This window comes from Palaemon carinicauda, chromosome 26 (genome assembly GCF_036898095.1).
Source record: "Palaemon carinicauda isolate YSFRI2023 chromosome 26, ASM3689809v2, whole genome shotgun sequence".
Classification (NCBI taxonomy): Eukaryota; Metazoa; Arthropoda; class Malacostraca; order Decapoda; family Palaemonidae; genus Palaemon; species Palaemon carinicauda.
This window is the reverse complement of record NC_090750.1, coordinates 95993330-96016307: the sequence shown is the minus strand read 5'-3', so window position 1 is coordinate 96016307 and position 22978 is coordinate 95993330. Positions and strand designations below refer to the sequence as shown.

At 34.8% G+C, this 22978-nt stretch overlaps 3 protein-coding genes across 3 annotated transcripts; all 3 read left to right on the top strand.

The window, feature by feature from the left end:
- The first annotated feature begins 411 nt into the window (after nucleotides 1-411).
- Nucleotides 412-1619, top strand: LOC137620319 (cuticle protein AMP1A-like). The gene is made up of 3 exons (XM_068350552.1): nucleotides 412-485; nucleotides 683-957; nucleotides 1172-1619. The coding sequence occupies exons 1-3, from the start codon at nucleotides 477-479 to the stop codon at nucleotides 1419-1421; spliced, it is 534 nt and encodes a 177-aa protein (XP_068206653.1). The 5' UTR covers nucleotides 412-476; the 3' UTR covers nucleotides 1422-1619.
- Nucleotides 1620-11181: 9562 nt separating this feature from the next.
- LOC137620318 (cuticle protein AMP1A-like) lies at nucleotides 11182-12399 on the top strand. Its single transcript, XM_068350551.1, has 3 exons — nucleotides 11182-11225; nucleotides 11431-11705; nucleotides 11941-12399. The coding sequence occupies exons 1-3, from the start codon at nucleotides 11217-11219 to the stop codon at nucleotides 12188-12190; spliced, it is 534 nt and encodes a 177-aa protein (XP_068206652.1). The 5' UTR covers nucleotides 11182-11216; the 3' UTR covers nucleotides 12191-12399.
- A 3308-nt stretch (nucleotides 12400-15707) lies between these two features.
- LOC137620076 (uncharacterized) lies at nucleotides 15708-22247 on the top strand. The gene is made up of 5 exons (XM_068350351.1): nucleotides 15708-15871; nucleotides 16013-16138; nucleotides 17253-17299; nucleotides 21192-21546; nucleotides 21751-22247. The coding sequence occupies exons 1-5, from the start codon at nucleotides 15708-15710 to the stop codon at nucleotides 21998-22000; spliced, it is 942 nt and encodes a 313-aa protein (XP_068206452.1). The 3' UTR covers nucleotides 22001-22247.
- Nucleotides 22248-22978: the final 731 nt, after the last annotated feature.

The following is a 22978-nucleotide window of genomic DNA, read 5'->3' as shown; positions in this document are numbered from 1 at the left end:
TAGCATCCTGCTTTTCAAACTAGGGTTGTAGCTTAGCAATTAATAATAATAATAATAATAATAATAATAATAATAATAATAATAATAATGATAAGTTTGACAAGTTGAAAATCCTAATTTGAAAAGAGCTAGTTTTTCTTATAAAAATATTCTGAGAGTAATTCCTAACCATATTTCATCCCTGACACATCATCTTTTCAAAACATAATTCAACTTCTCTTGCAAAATAAACAGCAAACATTATTTCAAATGAAGAGTAAGGACATCTGGCTCATTAAGAGCTAACTAAAGGGTCACCGTGAGAAAGAAAGGAAAGCAGACGGGAAAAGGGAATCCCCAAGGATACAGCCACTCCTCACCTCCTCCCACCCTCACTTCTGACGCCCAGGAAGAAGTAAATTGGTCAGCTGGCCATTTGCTATATAAACAGGCCTTGTAAAGTGCTCTGGTATCATTCTCACTCCGGAAAGACAAACATGAAGATTGTAAGGATTAGCAATACCTTTTTACACTGTTACATTCTACCTGTCTATGCATCTCATTTTATGAATGATATTGTTGTTGTTGTTTTTATCGTTGTTGTTGAGCCCTATGACACACAACATAAAATCACAATGCAATTAAAGATCAAATTAAGAATTCCATAAGATTTAGGACATTTTTTTTCTCTCATTGTACACAGATATTGATCGTGGCTTTAGCAACCATTGCTGTTGCTGACCAGCTGCCATCCTATGACCCTCCTACGCCTGCTCCTTCTTACGGAGCCCCTGCTGCCTCCAACAGAGCTGCCATTGAAGTCGTTCTGCCACCAGTAGCTATCTTGAGGGACGACCGAACCCAGGATGAGTTTGGAAGCTTCAGTGTTGATTTTGAGGCTGACAATGGAATCGTCTTCTCCCAGTCTGGGTCTCCAAATGGGCCAGAAGACTCAGTCGTCAAGTCTGGAGTTTACGCGTAAGTTTTCTAAGAGATTCATCTTATCTTATTTTTTTTCTTTTAAGAAATATGCTGATATATTTGGTTGATTCACAAGAGGACAATCTCTCTCTCTCTCTCTCTCTCTCTCTCTCTCTCTCTCTCTCTCTCTCTCTCTCTCTCTCTCTCTCTCTCTCTCTCAAGTATTGAATGACTTATTCAAGTTTTAATACTGTACTCATTTCCCATAAAGATACACTGCTCCTGACGGCACTTTCGTCGAAGTAAAATATGTCGCCGACGAGAACGGTTATCAGCCCCAGTCCGACCTGCTGCCAGTGGCTCCCGAATTCCCCCACCCAATTCCCCAGTTCGTCCTCGACCAGATTGCTAAGGCTGCTGAAGAAGACGCTGCCGCAGCACGTGAAGCGGCCTCTTCCCGAAGCAACTCTTATGCTCCTCCCCCTCCACCGCCATCAACTGGGTATGGAGCCCCGCAGTAGAGATTCAAACTTGTATTTCAAAACAATTCCAAACAGAGCGACCACCAATCTAGTTTCGTTAAGGTCATTAAGCGAAACATAATTATGGGAACAATCACATAAGGATGCGTTTTCGTTGTGATATTTCCATTATTTATTTTTTTCATCAACAATTAAGCAGCTCACTATGTACATAGTATATAATATCCATTATACATATAAATTATGAAATAAATTGCCTATACGTTTGTTTTAATTTCAATCAATTGAAAACTTTAATATAATCGTAATGTGATAATTTTATGTTAAGAACAAACAGTAACTGAATCCGACATTCAGTGTTTTAGGTTGGCTATATTGTTACATTTTTTCCTTGTTTCTCTTTCGCTCAATCTTCAGTGAAAATATACAGGAAAATATTACAAGACAAAAGAGGTAAGCGATTATTAAGGCACCCGTTGAGATACTACTGCTAAAGTGTTTTTGGGGCCTTTGACTGGCCAGACAGTACTACATTGGATCCATTCTCTGGTTACGGCTCGTTTTTTCTTTGCCTACGCATACACCGAATAGTTTGGCCTATTCTTTACAGATTCTCCTCTGTTCTCATACACTTGACATCACTGAGATCACCAATAAATTCTTGTACACTCAAGAGGTTAAATACTGCACTAAAACCACTTTCCTCTTGGTAAGGGTAGAAGAGACTCTTTAGCTATGGAATGTAGCTCTTCTAGGAGAAGGACACTCAAAAACCAAACCATTGATTTCTAATCTTCGATGGAGCCATAGCCTCTAGACCATGGTCTTCCACTGTCTTGTGGTAGAGTTCTCTTGCTTGGGGGTATTTAAACCAAAGAGTTGTATTTCCAGGAAATCCAAAGCGTGATCTACGATGTTCCTTAATTATAAACGAGAGACAAACAACCATTAGTAACCTTCTTTTTCATTAAGCATGTGTCCTCACTTTAGTTTATTCTTCGGTTACCTCACCTGTTTTCCTCACCTATGGTAAAATTGCGGAAATGTCTGAGAATCAGTTATTAACAAATTTGAAATATCTACAATAACATAAAAATAGCAATGAAACCTTTCTCCTGAAGATAACAAAAAGAACTATTCTTGAAATTCCAGGTAAGAAATAGGCAACATAGCATATTTCGTTAATCAAATGGTTAATCTTTGTGTTGTTATAAAGTTACTTTGACTTTTAATTAACAAGGTCCTTTTTTTACAAAGTTTTATTACTAACTCGAATTATCCTGTTTCTTTTTGTTTCTTTTTTTTTTTATGACGTCCAGTACCTATCCTACGAAAGTCCTTTCAATTTCCAACGTAAATATATATATTCTTAATATTTAAAGTTCGCAATTTTTTATTTTATCCTCTTCCTTCACACCTCTGATTTCGTGAGGATTTTAAGAGCAGCATTTTGGGGTTGGTATTCTTTACCTTTGAATATTTTGAGCCGTCATATCTTCACGTACATTATTTATCCACGTGGGTTGCATACCGCTTTGTACACTGTAAAATTGAGATTGTCCAATGCACAATTTAACTCGTATAAGCAAAGAGCTAACCTTATTTAAGTTTAATTATTTCATATTATGCTTCAGAATTTTATCAAGATAATAAGAAATAAATTGTCAAACTTTATGGTTCAGGAAAATTCCCAAAAAAAATTTACTCATAGAAATAAGCCTATATATATACTAGCATCAGCGATAGAAAAATGGTGTTTGATAAAAAAGGGGTATTGAAGGAGTTGCCAGAAGTTTTCAGCATATTATATATATATATATATATATATATATATATATATATATTGTATATATATATATATATATATATATATATATATACATATATACATATATATACATATGTGATAAATTTTGCACCTTTAAACATGTTTTCCTATTTCAAATAAGCCATAAATTTTAATACATTAATACACACACACACACACACACATATATATATATATATATATATATATATATATATATATATACATATGTATATATATAATTACATATGTATAAATATATATATATATATATATAAATATATATATATATATATATATATATATATATATAAATATATATATATATATATATATATATATATATATATATATATATATATATATGTGTGTGTATCAAATAAGCCATATATTATTTTAATACATTAGAGTCTGGATTCTCATAACAACCTCGGAATCAGAGCACCAGGCAAAATCACTCAAAGACTATAGTATCTGACCGGCCGGGTTTCGAACCCTGGTCTAGGATACTTGTATGACAGTGACCTTACCACTTAGCCATGAAGAAAGTGGTAAGGACACTGTCACACAAGTATCCTGGAGCAGAGTATGAAACCCAGGCGGTCAGATGCTATAGTCTTTGAGTGATTTTGCCTGGTGCCCAGATGCCGAGGTTGTTATGAGAATCCAGACTTTAATGTATTAAAATATATGGCTTTTGTGATATATATATATATATATATACACACACACACACACATATATATACATATATATATATCTATGTATATATATATATAAATTTATATATATATATATATATATATATATATATATATATATATATATTGAAATCAAAATTGAAAGCAGCAGTGGTTGACAGGGCATTCTGTGCGTTGAAGAAGGCCCCTTCTCGAAAGGGACCTCACTTCAGGTCTTTTGGCTTGTACTTGAGGGAGGCATAGACGGGGGTGATGGCTGGCAGGAATCGGTGATAATAGTTGATCATGGTCAAGAATTCTTGCCCTACTTTGACGGTGGAGGGTGTGGAGAAGTTCTGAATCGCTACTATCTTCTAAGGAAAGGAGAGTAGACTCCTTGAGGAGTGATGCAGTGTTGTCTGCATGTTCAGATGCCTGTAAACACCCCCCCCCCTCCCCCAAAGGGTGCAGGGAGCCATACTTTTTTACGACGATGTGTAAGGATTATGACCACGGGCTTGAGGCCTTTTGGCAAAGACCCATTTCTTCTATTTTTGAAAACGTTTGTTTAGTGGCATCCAAACGATCTTGTGCCAGACGCCTGAATCTGACAAGCGCTGGGGTCCCCGTCGTCTTGATATGGTGATGAATACTGTGGTTGGTGTCTGTCAAAGTTCTGGATGGAAGACTTCTGTGTATGATGTAAGAAGGTGGGCTGATTTGGAGAGCTATGTCGGATGGGGTAGGTTGAAGAGGTGTCAATGATTACATGTTTGCATTGACTAACCGTCTGTGAGCAACATCAATCAGGAGGTCGAAAGAGGAGGGGAAATGTGCACCGAGACCTCGCAATGTGATGTCGGCAACGAGAAACTTCTAATGATATTTGGTGCTCCCAAACAATAATGTTAGTGTCTCCTACCAAAGGGTAAGGATTTCAGATCCTTTGAAACCTACAAAACAGACGTCAGAAGGCTTAGAATGACCTTGTTGTGTCCTGGAGAATGGCCTTGGTAGAAGAGAATGGCAAGAACCAGCGTCTACCAAAACTGCAGAGCCATGTCTGCATCATGTAAAAAGAAAAGATTAGTGATGGGGAGGACACCGTCACAAGTGATGACCTACTTACAAAATTTATGGCCACTGAAAACTGTTTACACATTTCTTCACAGCAGTCCCAAATCTGGAGTGGTAGTAGCATAACTGTGGCTGATGGGCATCATTAAGTATCTGAAGAGGTCGTGGGTTGGAGCATGAATGAGGGGCGGCTAATGTGAGTAGTGGAGGGCTTTGTCGGCACTCAGACATGTCACGGGACAGTCGTCAGCTCTGGTCACTGTTGAATAGTTGGTCTCTTCGTCAGGAGTGGAGGCATTGATGAAGGTCTTGAAGGTGTTGAAGTGACTTTCCATAAGAGTGACGAATTTGGTCATGAGGTCCTTCAGGTGCAAAACATCGACATCAGGAATGGTGACGTGTATAGGTTCGAGTAGGTGTCATACCTTAAGGGCAAGATATATGTTCACCTCTAGAGGAGAGCTGTCTACGGCAGGGTTCAGGTGAGCAATACTGATTATTTCTCTGAGGGCGAATGAAAAGTTTTGGTCCCCCAACAACTGTTGAAAGAGCTGAAAAAGATTAGCAATATGGTTGGTTGGCGATGGTTAATATTGCTCCAGGAGGTATGTTTTGATGGTGTCCTCATACGCTATTGGGGTGTTCCCTTGGCTGCAAAGATAATTAGAGATCTTTGAAAACGACTCCCCAGGAATAGTTTTGAGGACATAGCCTGCTTTGCAGCTTGAGAGAGTCGCGCCCTTGAAGCAAAACTGAACTTCAGCACGTTGGAACCAGGCAAATGCTCCTCTGCTGGTGAAGGGAAACTGTTTCATTGAGACGACAAGTGTCGAAAAGTTAGGTTCGGTGGGTGGCATTGTAACAAGTAGGCCACAGCAATGAGGGGGAAGGCGGGAGGGAGCCGTTCCTTCAGCAGTCACAAATTGTGCGAGTGGGTGGTTATGTTTTAACAGAGAGGCAAGAGGAATGCAACTAAACTTTATTAAACGGATATTTAGCTTATATACAAGCAATTGCAAGCAAGAACGTAACAAAAATTCAAACAAAATATGACATGAGTTAACAAGCTTACTCAGGTTGGGCTATTATCAGTGCAGGGAAGATTAAGTCTTAAGACAAAAAAGCTATACCGTTAAAGTGTACGAGCACCTATGAAACACTTGCGGTACAACTTACTTTAGCATTGAAATCACCCAAAACAAATGTAAATTGAGTCCTATGTTTTTTCATAGATAACTCCAGATATTCATAAAAAGTTTGAATATCTTCTCTGTCGGATGTTGTTGGGGACATGTTTGAATGATCTTCAGTTTATGATTCTCATTTAGTTTGATAATTAAACCAGCAATTCTGTCACTAGTGTTACCTAACAAGATTTTCATTAATAAGAAAACCAACTCCATTTACTTCCATGTCCTCTGAAGCAAAACATATAGCCGTCTTTTAATTCTCTATAAGATTCCCAAGTTCCTCTAATATCACTACACTAAAGTATTATATCTCCACTTATTCATTTCAGCTCTTCTGGTATCACAGCAAAACCTTCCGTAAACAGGGCACTGATTCGTATGTTGCATGGTGGCTTGTTGCAGGCCAGAGATGTTTATATACGTATGTATGTTTAATTGCAAATGTATATATACACAAACACACACACACACACACATATATATATATATATATATATATATATATATATATATATATATATACATATATATATATATATTATATATATATATACATATATATATATATACATATTATATATATATATATATATATATATGTATATATATATATATATATATATATATATATATATATATATATATATATATATATGTGTGTGTGTGTGTGTGTGAATGTTTTAAAAAATAATGAAAATAGATGTGGCAAGTATATATATATATATATATATATATATATATATATATATATATATATATTTATATATATATATATATATATATATATATATATATATATATATATATATATATATATATCAAGTCAGTATAGAATAAAATGGAAGCTTGATTGGAGCTAATTGATATCGTCAGACTAAGTGAAATAAAATGCATTCGTATTTGATTATTACTCTATCAACTCATAACTTGAAAGAATAAAAAAGTTTATCTTTTCGGTGACTAATAAGTCATAGTCCTAATAATACAATGTCCCCTATTTAATGCCCATATTTGTACGTTATCCGGTCTCCTATAACCTGATATAAATCACTGAAATCTTCATTTATCAAGGATGATAACTCCATGCATGTTGCAGGTGGGAAGTCCCTGCCGCTAAGGAAGTTATTGAGGGATGGCAGCTTCAAGGGCAAATTCTTTCCCTTTTCCTCAGGTGTTCCACTTAAGAGACAGCCTCACTCCTAATGGAATACATTATGGTTAACAGATTTCCTTTTGCCTTCTATATGATACTCTCTAATGTATTATGTGTAAGGCTACTCCGATTTAAACTTATAAACTACCATAGAATGTTCAGATAATTGATGGTGATGATGATGATGATGATGATGGTTATGAATATGGTTATGGTTATGGTTATTATTATTATTATTATTATTATTATTATTATTATTATTATTATTAGCTAAGTTACAGTCCTAGTTCGAAAAGCAGGATGCTTTAAGCCTAAGGGCTCAAACAGAGAAAAAATATCCCAGTGAGGAAAGGAAATAAGGAAATAAACAATCAAGAAGGGAAGTAATGAACAATCATAATAAGATATTTCAAGAAAAGTAACATTAAAATAGATTTTTTTTATGTTCAACATAAAAAAACATTCACTCTAACACTGAACTTTTAAAGTTAAACCGATTCAACTACCTGATTAAGAAGATCATTCCACTAACTGGTTACAGCTGGAATAATACTTCTTGAATAATGTATAGTATTGAGCCTTATGGGGAGAAGGCATGACTATAAGAATCAACTGCATACCTAGTATTACGAACATGATGGTACTATCTGGGAATATGTGAATGCAAAGGATGGGAAGAATTAGGAAAAATCTTATGCAAAATACATAGAAAAAACTAACCAAACGCCGGTGATAGATATTTATATCTAGATCAGGAATAAGAAATTCAATAGACCACAAAGTTCCTATCCAAAAAATTAAGAAGAGATTCCGTAGCTAACAGGAGAACAATACTTGAAACAAGGTAGAAGGATAGAATCTTTAAAACTTCTTCAGAGTAGATTGATCATCGACAATCCTCAAAGACTTTGTCAATTAGCCAATTTTTGTGCAATTGAAGAAGACACAGACCGAATATATTTATTAAAAGTAAATTTGTTATCAAGAATCACACATAATCAAAAGAGTCGAACAGATTTAAAGAATCATTATTGACGCTGTGATCCGGATGTTTAGGGGCCACTGTCCTCGAACTACTTACAATCATTTTGTTGGGGTTAAAATTCATTCACCATAATTTGCACTGGATCTCAATGGTCGGAGAAACCATAAATAGAGTAAAACATGTGATATGAACGCTAAACTGTTGTACGATGTCACTTTTAACTTGTTTCGGGAGTTTTAGCGTCCAAATACGAATATATATCTACAACCAGCCTTTATCGACAAATACCCTTCAATCTTCATCACAGGAGCTGTTGAAAAAGAAGGCTACCTTTCTTTTCTAGTTTCATACAATACCTACCTTCCTTTATTATAAATATGGTAATATTACGGACAATTTTTAAAGTATGAACTAAAAGACAAATCTGAGGTTTAAGAAAAATCGGTTATATTTCACAGATATAAAAACTCAACTTTATAGAAATATTAAAAACTATGGACAGAGTATTTCGAAGACGCACTCATTTCCATAATACATTCTCCAAAGCTTTGAGCACTACTGAGGCAGAACGACTAGTAATTTGAACCCAACATCTTTCTCTTTGGCCTAAAATTTCGACATCCGATCCCTCAGATCGTCCTCGGCCTCATGCCAAAGTTGCGAAATGAAGACGCTGTGCGAGGAGCATACAAACTCTCATCTTTCGGAGTCATTTAGGGATCTTCGTTATCGCCTCTGCCTCCCTCCTCCCCCTTCAATTTTATTGGAGATTTAAACATTGATAACTAAGAGGATTTGTATCAGGCATTGCTCAAGGAATTTTCATAGAGGTGCGTCTCCAACTACTTATGTCCTACCTATCAAACAGAATATCTAAATCTCAAAGCCAGCAGGTTTATTCTTTGAACTCTAACAGTTTCTGGTGATTACAAGATTCCCACTCTGCATTCTGCAATTTATTTTTATTGATGTGTATTTTTTATAATTTTTAGACCAATAATTGGAAATATATATCTCTATACAATCATTTCTTTCCTTGGCTTTTAAAGAGATTTAGGAAACTTATATTAGTTTTAAATTGCTTTGGTCCTTTACCATGTTCTTTGAATTTTTGTTAACATTATGATTTATTAACATTTTGGTGCCACCAATTAAATCAATAGTTCTATTCAGGCACAAGGGTATATTTGAGACAATATATTATTATAATGATGTGTTTTGAAGAAAAGCACTTAACTAGCGTTTGAAAATAACGTTTTATGTGTGTATATATATATATATAAATATACATACATATATATATATATATATATATATATATATATATATATATATATATATATATATATATATATACATATATATATATATATATATATATATATATATATATATATATATATATATATATATATATATAGATAAATATATACAATATATGTGTGTGCGCGCGCAGGTGCGCATGTGTGTGTATGTGTATGCTATAACTATGTACCAGTTCATAGATATTCATATTCTACATACTATGAATGAGAAAGGGCTATGAGGTAATACAGATCCTAACCCATAATCATTTTTGAAAATGAACTGCATTATTATGCAAATTTCCCTCAGCTGTGGTTTAAATTCTATTTGATTTTAGAGGGTAATAATTTTCCCCAAGTAATAAAGCTATTTACGATCAAACACATCAATTGGAATTCTTAAGACGCTCTTGGTGAGGGGGGCGACTTGAAAAGAGTAAATATGTGTATTCAATACATTTTTTTCTCTTTCGGAAACATATTGAAATATGTCGTAGGCTTCATGCATGACTTAGAAATTGTGCAAGCATGAACTAATAATGTAGTTAAAGATTATAAGATTCTCAAATCTAGTTTTGTAGCTACACTTAATATCTTGCATTTTCTCTTTGAGTTTTGAATAAGAATACAAAACCTTAAAGTTTATTTTCAACTATGACTTTAACATTTGAAATGAAACGTTTTTTTTTCTACTTAGATGCAAGGTTGCCAGTACACGAATATTAAACGACGGAAAAACATTATTTAAGGTAAAAATATGTAGAATTAGTAATCTTAAATGCTGCATTTGAAAGTATTTTTTTCTTTTGTTGAAATAAATAGCGGGATATAACCTAAAACATGGAGTTCTTAGTTGAAGAATGTGATGTAGATTTTAAAAGTCAAAAATTTCTTTTAAATAATAGGTTCGTATTGGAACGACATTTGCAACATGAAATCACCATTTCTGTTGGAGTTTATTGCAAAATAGTAAGAAATAAACTTTTAATGATAAAATGTGATGATTGCTTGAGGGTACACTGGGGCACACTATCTTATTTCTCCCCCTCTTGTTTTTTTCCTTAATTCTATAGTTTTATATATGAAAGATTTATTCTAATGTTTTTACTGCTCTTAAAATGTTTTATTTATTTCCTCTTACTTTCCTCACTGGGATATTTTCCTTGTTGGCACCCTTGGGTTTATAGCATCCTGCTTTTCAAACTAGGGTTGTAGCTTAGCAATCAATAATAATAATAATAATAATAATAATAATAATAATAGTAATTAGTTTGACAATTTGAAAATCCTAATTTTAAAAGAGCTAGTTTTTCTTATAAAAAATTCTGAAAGTAATTCCTAACCATATTTCATCCCTGACACAGTATCCTTTCAAAACATAATTCAACTTCACTTGCAAAATAAACAGTAAACATTATTTCAAATGAAGAGTAAGGACATCTGGCTCATTAAAGGCTAACTAAAGGGTCACCGTGAGAAAGAAAGGAAAGCAGAATCCCCAAGGATACAGCCACTCCTCACCTCCTCCCACCCTCACTTCTGACGCCCAGGAAGAAGTAGATTGGTCAGCTGGCCATTTGCTATATAAACAGGCCTTGTAAAGTGCTCTGGTATCATTCTCACTCCGGAAAGACAAACATGAAGATTGTAAGGATTAGCATTACCTTTTTACACTGTTACATTCTACCTGTCTATGCATCTCATTTTATGAATGATATTGTTGTTGTTGTTGTTGTTTTTGTCGTTGTTGTTGAGCCCTATGACACACAACATAAAATCACAATGCAATTAAGGGTCAAATTAAGAATTCCATAAGAATTAGGAGATTTTCTTTTTCTCTCATTGTACACAGATAGTAATCGTGGCTTTAGCAACCGTTGCTGTTGCTGACCAGCTGCCATCATATGACCCTCCTACGCCTGCTCCTACTTACGGAGCCCCTGCTGCCTCCAACAGAGCTGCCATTGAAGTCGTTCTGCCACCAGTAGCTATCTTGAGGGACGACCGAACCCAGGATGAGTTTGGAAGCTTCAGTGTTGATTTTGAGGCTGACAATGGAATCGTCTTCTCCCAGTCTGGGTCTCCAAATGGGCCAGAAGACTCAGTCGTCAAGTCTGGAGTTTACGCGTAAGTTTTCTAAGAGATTCATCTTATCTCATATTTTTTTCTTTTATCTTTTAAGAAATATATTGAGAGTATTTTCCTTGATTCACCAGAGGACAATCTCTCTCTCTCTCTCTCTCCCTCTCTCTCTCTCTCTCTCTCTCTCTCTCTCTCTCTCTCTCTCTCTCTCTCTCTCTCTCTCTCTCTCTAGTATTGAATAACTAATTCATGTTTTAATACTGCACTTATTTTCCATCAGATACACTGCTCCTGACGGCACTTTCGTCGAAGTAAAATATGTCGCCGACGAGAACGGTTATCAGCCCCAGTCCGACCTGCTGCCAGTGGCTCCTGAATTCCCCCACCCAATTCCCCAGTTCGTCCTCGACCAGATCGCTAAGGCTGCTGAAGAAGACGCTGCCGCAGCACGTGAAGCGGCCTCTTCCCGAAGCAACTCTTATGCTCCTCCCCCTCCACCGCCATCAACTGGCTATGGAGCCCCGCAGTAGAGATTCAAATACATTCCTTGACCTTTTATTTCAAAACAATTCCAAACAGAGCGATCACCAATCTAGTTCCATTAAGGTCATTAAGCGAAACCGAACTTAAAGGAGCAATCACGTAATGCATTTTCGTTATGCAATATTTTGATTATTTATTTTTCTTTCCTCAACAGATATAAATCAACTCACTATGTACATAGTAAATAGTTTTTATTATATATTCAACTTGTAAAATAAATTTATGCATATAACTCAGTTTTAATTTCAATGAATCTAAAACTGTAATGTCATCTTAGTCTAACATTATCTAAATGAGGTAAAAATGGAAACGGAATCTGACATTCAGTGTTTCAGGTTGCCTATATCGTTTCATTTTTTCCTTGTTTCTCTTTCGCTCAATCTTCAGTGAAAATATACTCGTAAATATTACAAGACAATAGAGGTAAGCGATTATTAAGGCACCCGTTGAGATACTACTGCTAAAGAGCTTTTAGGGGCCTTTGACTGGCCAGACAGTACTACATTGGATCCATTCTCTGGTTACGGCTCGTTTTTTCTTTGCCTACACATACATCGAATAGTCTGGCCTATTCTTTACAGATTCTCCTCTGTTCTCATACACTTAACAACACTTAGATTACCAATTAATTCTTGTTCACTCAAGAGGTTAAATACTGCACCAAAATTGTTCAGTAGCTACCTTCCTTTTAGTAAGGGTAGAAGAGACTCTTTAGCTATGGAATGCAGCTCTTCTAGGAGAAGCACACTCAAAAACCAAACCATTGATTTTTAATCTTCGATGGAGCCATAGCCTCTAGACCATGGTCTTCCACTGTCTTGTGGTAGAGTTCTCTTGCTTGGGGGTATTTAAACCAAAGAGTTGTATTTCCAGGAAATCCAAAGCGTGATCTACGATGTTCCTTAATTATAAACGAGAGACAAACAACCATTAGTAACCTTCTTTTTCATTAAGCATGTGTCCTCACTTTAGTTTATTCTTCGGTTACCTCACCTGTTTTCCTCACCTATGGCAAAATTTCGGAAATGTCTGAGAATCAGTTCATAACAAATTTGAAATATCTACAATAATATAAAAATAGCAATGAAACCTTTCTCCAGAAGATAACAAAAAGAACTATTTTTGAAATTCCACGTAAGAAATCAGCAACATAGCATATTTCGTTAATCAAATGGTTAATATTTGTGTTGTTATGAAGTTACTTTGACTTTTAACTAACAAGGTCCTTTTTTTACATAGTTTTATTACTAACTCGAATTATCCTGTTTCTTTTTGTTCCTTTTTTTTATGACGTCCAGTACCTATCCTACGAAAGTCCTTTCAATTTCAACGTAAATATATATATTCTTAATATTTAAAGTTCGCAATTTTTTATTTTATCCTCTTCCTTCCCACCTCTGATTTCGTGAGGATTTTAAGAGCAGCATTTTGGGTTGGTATTCTTCACCTTTGAATATTTTGAGCCATCACATCATCATGTACATTATTTTATCCACGTGGGTTGCATACCGCTTTGTTCACTGTAAAATTGAGATTGTCCAATGCACAATTTACCTCGTATAAGCAAAGAGTTAACCTTATTTAAGTTTAATTATTTCACATGTTTCAGATTTTTATCAAGATGATAGGAAATAAATTGTCAAACTTTATGGTTCAGGAAAATTTCAAAATAAACACATGCTTTACAGAAATAAGCCTACAACTATAGTAGCATCAGCGATAGAAAGATTGTGTTTGATATTAAAGGGGTATTGAAGGAGTTGCCAGAAGTTTTCAGCATATTATATGTATATGTATATATATATATATATATATATATATATATATATATATATATATATATATATATCTGCATATATATATACACATTTATATATATATATATATATATATATATATATATATATATATATGAAAAATTTTGTACCTTTAAACGTGTTTTTCATATTTCAAATAAGTCATATATTTCAATACATTAAAACACACACATATATATATATGTATATATATATATATATACTGTATATATATATATATATATATATATATATATATATATATATATATTTATATATATATATACATATATATTATATATATATTCATATTCATAAATATATAAGCATATATATATGTAGATATATATATATATTTATATATATATATATATATATATATATATATATATATATATATATATATACAGTATAAATGTGTGTATATCAAATAAGCCATATATCTTAATACATTAAAGTCTGGATTCTCTTAACGACCTCGGAATCAGAGCACCAGGGAAAATCACTCAAAGACTATAGTATCTGGCGGACAGGGTTTCGAACCCTGGTCCAGGATACGTGTATGACAGTGACCTTAGCACTTAGCCACGAAGAAAATGGTAAGGACACTGTCATACAAGTATCCTGGACCAGAGTTTGAAACCTGGCCGGTCAGATACTATAGTCTTTGAGTAATTTTGCCTGGTGCCCTGATCCCGATGTTGTTATGAGAATGCAGACTTTCATATATTAAAATATATGGCTTATTTGATATACACACATGCAAATATATATATATATATATATATATATATATATATATATATATATATATATATATATATATTGAAATCAAAATTGAAAGTAGCAGTGGTTGACAGGGCATTCTGTGCGTTGAAGAAGGCCCCTTCTCGAAAGGGACCTCACTCCAGGTCTTTTGGCTTGTACTTGAGGGAGGCGTAGAAGGGGGTAAGAGTGGCGGTGATGGCTGGCAGGAATCGGTGATAATAGTTAATTATGCGCAAAAATTCTTGCCCTACTTTGATGGTGGAGGGTGTGGGGAAGTTCTGAATGGTTACTTTCTTCTCAGGTAAGGAGTAGACTCCTTGAGGAGTGATGCAGTGTTGTCTGAATGTTCAGATGCCTGTAACCCGCCCAAGGGTGCAGGGAGCCATATTTTTTTACGATGATGTGTAAGGATTTTGACCATGGGCTTGAGGCCTTTTGGTAAAGACCCATTTCTTCTATTTTTGCGAACGTTTGTTTAGTGGCAGCCAAACGATCTTGTGCCAGGCGCCTGAAGCCAAGCGCTGGGGTCCCCGTCGTCTTGATATGGTGATGAATACTATGCTTAGCGTTTGTCAAAGTTCTGGATGGAAAACTTCCGTGTATGATGTAAGAAGTTGGACGTAGGCATCCATGGTAGTGCTGACTTGGAGAGCGATGTCGGATGGGGTGGGTTGAAAAGGTGTCGATGATTACATGTTGGCATTGACTAACTGTCTGTGAGCAACATCAACCAGGACGTCGAAAGAGGGGAAATGTGCACCAAGGCCTCGCAATGTGATGTCGGCAACGAGAAACTTCCAATGATATTTAGTGCTCCCAAACAATAATGTTAGTGTCTCCTACCAATGGGTGAGGAATAGAATGACCTTGTTGTGTCCTGAAGAATGGCCTTGGTATAAGAGAATGGCAAGAACCAGCGTCTACCAAAAACTGCACAGCCATGCCTGCATCATATAAAAAGAAAAGATTAGTGATAAGGGAGGCCACCGTCACAAGTGATGACCTATTTACAAGATTTTTGGCCACTGAAAGCTGTTTACACATTTCTTCACAGCAGTCCCAAATCTGGAGTGGTAGTAGCATAACCGCAGCCAATGGGCGTCAGTAAGTATCTGAAGAGGTTGTGGGTTGGAGCATGAATGAGGGGCGGCTAATGTTAGTGGTGGGGGGCTTTGTCGGCACTCAGACATGTCACGGGACAGTCGTCAGCTCTGGTCACTGTTGAATAGTTGGTCTCTTCGTCAGGAGTGGAGGCGTTGATGGAGGTCTTGAAGGTGTTGAAGTGGCTTTCCATAAGGGTGTCGAATTTGGTCATCAGGTCCTTCAGGTGCAAAACATCGACATCAGGAATGGTGACGTGTATAGGTTCGGGTAGGTGTCATACCTAAAGGGCAAGATATATGTTCATCTCTGGAGGAGAGCCGTCTACAGCAGGGTGCAGGCGAGCGATACTGATTATTTCTCTGAGGACGAATGAAGAATTTTGGTCCCCCAACAACTGTTGAATGAGCTGAAAAAGCTTAGTGATACGGTTGGTTGGCGATGGTTAATAGTGCTCCATGAGGTATGTTTTGATGGCGTTGTATGTTATTGGGGTTTTCCCCTGGTTGCAAAGCCAATTAGATATTTTTTAAAATGGCATCCTCAGGGATAGTTTTCAGGAAATAGACTGCTTTGCAGCTTGAGAGAGTCGCGCCCTTGATGCAAAACTGAACTTCAGCAGCTGGAACCAGGCAAATGCTTCTCCGCTGGAGAAGGACAACAGTTTCATTGAGACGACAAGTGTCGAAGAGTCGGGTTCGGTGGGTGGCATTTTAACAAGTAGGGCACAGCAATGAGGGGGAAGGCGGGAGGGACCTGTTCCTCCAGCGATCACCAATTGTGCGAGTGGGAGGTTATGTTGTAACAGAGAGGCAAGAGGAATGCAACTAAAATTTATTAAACAGATATTTAGCTTATATACAAGCAATTGCGAGCAAGAACGTCACAAAAATTCAAATATAATATAATATGAGTTAACAAGCTTACCCAGGTTGGGGAATTATCAGTGCAGGGAAGATTAAACCTTAAGAAAAAAAGCTATACCGTTAAAGTGTACGAGCACCTATGAAGCACTTGTGGTATAACTTACTTTAGCATTGAAATCACCCAAAACAAATGTAAATTGAGTCTTATGTTTTTTCATAGATATCTCCAGATCTTCATAAAAAGTTTGAATATTTTCTCTAAGGGATATTGTTGGGGACATGTTTGAATGATCTTCAGTTTATAATTCTTATTTAGTTTGATAATTAATCCTGCAATTCTGTCATTAGTACTGCAAAATACTTCTGTTACCTGCAAGATTTTCATTAATAAGAACACCCATTTCATTTACTTTCATGTCCTCTGAAGCAAAACATATAGCCGTCTTTTAATTCGGTTTAAGATTTGCAAGTTCCTCTTATATCACGAAGCCTATTATATCTCAATTTATTTATTTTAGCTCTTCTGGTATCACAGAAAAATCCTCCCTAGACAAGGTGTTGGCTCGTACGTTGCAATGTGGCTTATTGCAGGCCAGATATGTTTATATACGCATGTATATTTAATTACATATGTATGTCTACATATAAATATATATATATATATATATATATATATATATATATATATATATATATACAGTAGTATATATATGTGTGTGTGTGTGTGTGCTTTAAAAAACAGCACGGAAGATAGACATGGTAAGTATGGAATACAGAAGTATATATTAGGTCAGTATAGAATAAAATGAAAGCCGGATTGGAGCTAATTTATATCGTCAGACTAAGTGAAATAAAATGCATTCGTATTTGATTATTGCTCTATCAACTCATAACTTGAAAGCATAAAAAAGTTTATCTTTTCGGTGACTAATTAGTCATGGTCCTAATAATACTTTAATATTCTATGCCCATATTTGTAAGTTATCCGGTCTCCTATAACCTGATATAAATCACTGAAATCTTCATTCATCAAAGATGATAACTCCATGCATGTTGCAGGTGTGAAGTCCCTGCCGCTAAGGAAGTTATTGAGGGATGGCAGCTTCAAGGGCAAATTCTTTCCCTTTTCCTCAGGTGTTCCACTTAAGAGACACAGCCTCACTCCTAGTGGAATACATTATGGTTAACAGAATTCCTTTTGCCTTCTATATGATACTCTCTAATGTATTATGTGTAAGGCTACTCCGATTTAAACTCATGAGCTATCATAGAATGTTCAGATAATTGATGATGATAATGATAATGATGATGATGATGATAATGATGGTTATGGTTGTTATTGTCATTATTATTATTATTATTATCATTATTATTATTATTATTATTATTATTAGCTAAGTTACGGTACTAGCTCGAAAAGCCGGATGCTATAAGCCTAAGGGCTCCAACAGAGAAAAAATATCCCAGTAAGGAAAGGAAATAAGGAAATGAACAATCTAGAAGGGTAGTAATGAACAATCAGAATAAGATATTTCAGGAACAGTAACAACATTGAAATAGATTTTTTTTTATGTTGAACATAAAAAAAAAACATTACACTACCTGATTAAGAAGATCATTCCACTACTTGGTTACAGCTGGAATAATACTTCTTGAATAATGTGTAGTATTGAACCTTATGGGGGAGAAGGCATGACTATAAGAATTAACTGCATACCTAGTATTACGAACATGATGGTACTATCTGGGAATATGTGAATGCAAAGGATGGAAAGAATTAGGAAAAGTCTTATGCAAAATGCATAGAAAAAACTAACCAAACGCCGGTGATACAGATTTATATCTAGATCAGGAATAAGAAATTCAATAGACCAAAAAGTTCCTATCCAATAAATTAAGAAGAGATTCCGTAGCTAACAGGAGAACAATACTCGAAACAAGGAAGAATGATAGAATTTTTATAACTTCTTCAGAGTAGATTGATCATCGACAATCTTTAAAGACTTTCTCAATAAGCCAATTTTTGTGCAATTGAAGAAGAGACAGACCAAATGTATTTATTAAAAGTAAATTTGTTATCAAGAATCACACAAAATTAAAAGAGTCAAACAGATTTAAAGAATCATTATTAACGCTGAGATCCGGATGTTTAGGGGCCACTGTCCTCGACCTACTTACAATCATTTTGTTGGGGTTAAAATTCATTCACCATAATTTGCACTGGATCTCAAAGGTCAGAGAAACCATAAATAAAATAAAACATGTGATATGAACTATGGACAGAGTATTTCGAAGACGCATTCATTTCCATAATACATTCTCCAAAGCTTTGAGCACTACTGAGGCAGAACGACTAGTAATTTGAACCCAACATCTTTCTCTTTGGCCTAAAATTTCGACATCCGATCCCTCAGATCGTCCTCGGCCTCATGCCAAAGTTGCGAAATGAAGACGCTGTGCGAGGAGCATACAAACTCTCATCTTTCGGAGTCATTTAGGGATCTTCGTTATCGCCTCTGCCTCCCTCCTCCCCCTTCTATTTTATTGGAGATTTAAACATTGATAACTAAGAGGATTTGTATCAGGCATTGCTCAAGGAATTTTCATAGAGGTGCGTCTCCAACTACTTATGTCCCACCTGTCAAACAGAATATCTAAATCTCAAAGCCAGCAGGTTTATTCTTTGAACTCTAACAGTTTCTGGTGATTACAAGATTCCCACTCTGCATTCTGCAATTTATTTTTATCAATGTGATATTTTATATATAATTTTTAGACCAATAATTGGAAATACATATCTCTATACAATCATTTCTTTCCTTGGCTTTTGAAGATATTCAGGAAACTTATATTAGTTTTAAATTGCTTTGGTCCTTTACCACGTTCTTTGATTTTTTGTTAACATTATGATTTATTAACATTACAGTGCCACCAATTAAATCAATAGCTCTATTCAGGCATAAGGGTATATTTGAGACAATAAATTATTATAATGATGTGTTTTGAAGAAAAGCACTTAACTGGTGTTTGAAAATAACGTTTTATGTGTATATATATATATATATATATATATATATATATACACATATATATATAGATAAATATATACAATATGTGTGTGTGCGCGCGCAGGTGCGCATGTGTGTGTATGTGTATGCTATAACTATGTACCAGTTCATAGATATTTATATTCTACATACTATGAATGAGAAAGGGCTATGAGGTAATACAGATCCTAACCCATAATCATTTTTGAAAATGAACTGCATTATTATGCAAATTTCCCTCAGCTGTGGTTTAAATTCTATTTGATTTTAAAGGGTAATAATTTTCCCCAAGTAATAAAGCTATTTATGATCAAACACCTCAATTGGAATTCTTAAGACGCTCTTGGTGAGGGGGGCGACTTGAAAAGAGTAAATATGTGTATTCAATACATTTTTTTCTCTTTCGGAAACATATTGAAATATGTCGTAGGCTTCATGCATGACTCAGAAATTGTGCAAACATGAACTAATAATGTAGTTAAAGATTATAAGATTCTCAAATGTAGTTTTGTAACTACGCTTATTATCTTTTATTTTGTCTTCGAGTTTTGAATAAGAATACAAAACCTTAAAGTTTATTTTCAACTATGACTTTAACATTTGAAATGAAACGTTTTTTTTCTACTTAGATGCAAGGTTGCCAGTACACGAATATTAAACGACGGAAAAACATTATTTAAGGTAAAAATATGTAGAATTAGTAACCTTAAATGCTGCATTTGAAAGTTTTTTTGTTTTTTTTTTTTTAAATAAATAGCGGGATATAACCTAAAACATGGAGTTCTTAGTTGAAGAATGTGATGTAGATTTTAAAAGTCAAAAATTTCTTTTAACTAATAGGTTCGTATTGGAACGACATTTGCAACATGAAATCACCATTTCTGTTGGAGTTTATTGCAAAAGAGTAAGAAATAAACTTTTAATGATAAAATGTGATGATTGCTTGAGGGTACACTCGGGCACACTATCTTATTTCTCTCCCTCTTGTTTTTTCCTTAATTCTATAATTTCATATATGAAAGATTTATTCTAATGTTTTTACTGATCTTAAAATGTTTTATTTATTTCCTCTTACTTTCCTCACTGTGAAATTTTCCTTGTTGGCACCCTTGGGTTTATAGCATTCTGCTTTTCAAACTAGGGTTGTAGCTTAGCAATTAATAATAATAATAATAATAATAATAATAATAATAATAAGTTTGACAAGTTGAAAATCCTAATTTGAAAAGAGCTAGTTTTTCTTATAAAAATATTCTGAGAGTAATTCCTAACCATATTTCATCCCTGACACAGTATCCTTTCAAAACATAATTCAACTTCTCTTGCAAAATAAACAGTAAACATTATTTCAAATGAAGAGTAAGGACATCTGGCTCATTAAGAGCTAACTAAAGGGTCACCGTGAGAAAGAAAGGAAAGCAGACGGGAAAAGGGAATCCCCAAGGATACAGCCACTCCTCAGGACATTTTTTTTCTCTCTTTGTACACAGATATTAATCGTGGCTTTAGCAACCATTGCTGTTGCTGACCAGCTGCCATCCTATGACCCTCCTACGCCTGCTCCTTCTTACGGAGCCCCTGCTGCCTCCAACAGAGCTGCCATTGAAGTCGTTCTGCCACCAGTAGCTATCTTGAGGGACGACCGAACCCAGGATGAGTTTGGAAGCTTCAGTGTTGATTTTGAGGCTGACAATGGAATCGTCTTCTCCCAGTCTGGGTCTCCAAATGGGCCAGAAGACTCAGTCGTCAAGTCTGGAGTTTACGCGTAAGTTTTCTAAGAGATTCATCTTATCTTATATTTTTTTCTTTTAAGAAATATGCTGATATATTTTGCTTGATTCATCAGAGGACTCTCTCTCTCTCTCTCTCTCTCTCTCTCTCTCTCTCTCTCTCTCTCTCTCTCTCTCTCTCTCTCTCAAGTATTGAATAACTTATTCAAGTTTTAATACTCTACTCATTTTCCATAAAGATACACTGCTCCTGACGGCACTTTCGTCGAAGTAAAATATGTCGCCGACGAGAACGGCTATCAGCCCCAGTCCGACCTGCTGCCAGTGGCTCCCGAATTCCCCCACCCAATTCCCCAGTTCGTCCTCGACCAGATTGCCAAGGCTGCTGAAGAAGACGCTGCCGCAGCACGTGAAGCGGCCTCTTCCCGAAGCAACTCTTATGCTCCTCCCCCTCCACCGCCATCAACTGAGTATGGAGCCCCGCAGTAGAGATTCAAATACATTCCTTGACCTTTTATTTCAAAACAATTCCAAACAGAGCGATCACCAAAATAGTTTCGTTATGGTTATTAAGCGATACAGAAGTTAAGGAAACAATCACATAAGAATGCATTTTCGTCATGTGATATTTCCATTATTTATTTTTCTTTCATCAACAGATATAAATCAACGCACTATGTATATAGTAAATCATTTTAATTATATATACAACTTGTAAAATAAATTTATGCATATACTCCTGTTGACTTTTCATTCAATGCAAAACCTTCAATGTACTCCTCAAGGAATTGGAAAATCGTGTAAATGAATATTTATTAATAGTGCACGCCACCCGTCAAAAATGACGGCTGATTATCATTCACATATACATGCTTACATACGCTAACATGCACCCCTTCTTACTAGGGTATGACTATTATAGGTCTGGCAATGCCAGATTGGCATTGCCCATATATAATAACGAGCAAGTGCCTGTCCATATATATATGTGTATATATACAGTATATATATATATATATATATATATATATATATATATATATATATATATATATATATATATATATATATATATATATACTGTATATATATATATAATATATATAATATATATTCATATATATATATATTCATATACTGTACATATATATACATTATATATATATACATGTATATATATATATATATATATATATATATAAATATATGTATACATATATATATATATATATATATATATATATATGTATACATATATATATATATATATATATATATATATATATATATATATATATATATATATATATATATATATATATATATATATCATCTTCTAATCATATTGACGCAAAGGGCCTTGGTTAGATTTTGACAGTAGTCACTATCTTGAGCTTTTAAATCAATACTTCTCCATTCATCATCATCTACTTCACTCTCCATATTCCTCAGACATGTAGGCCTGGG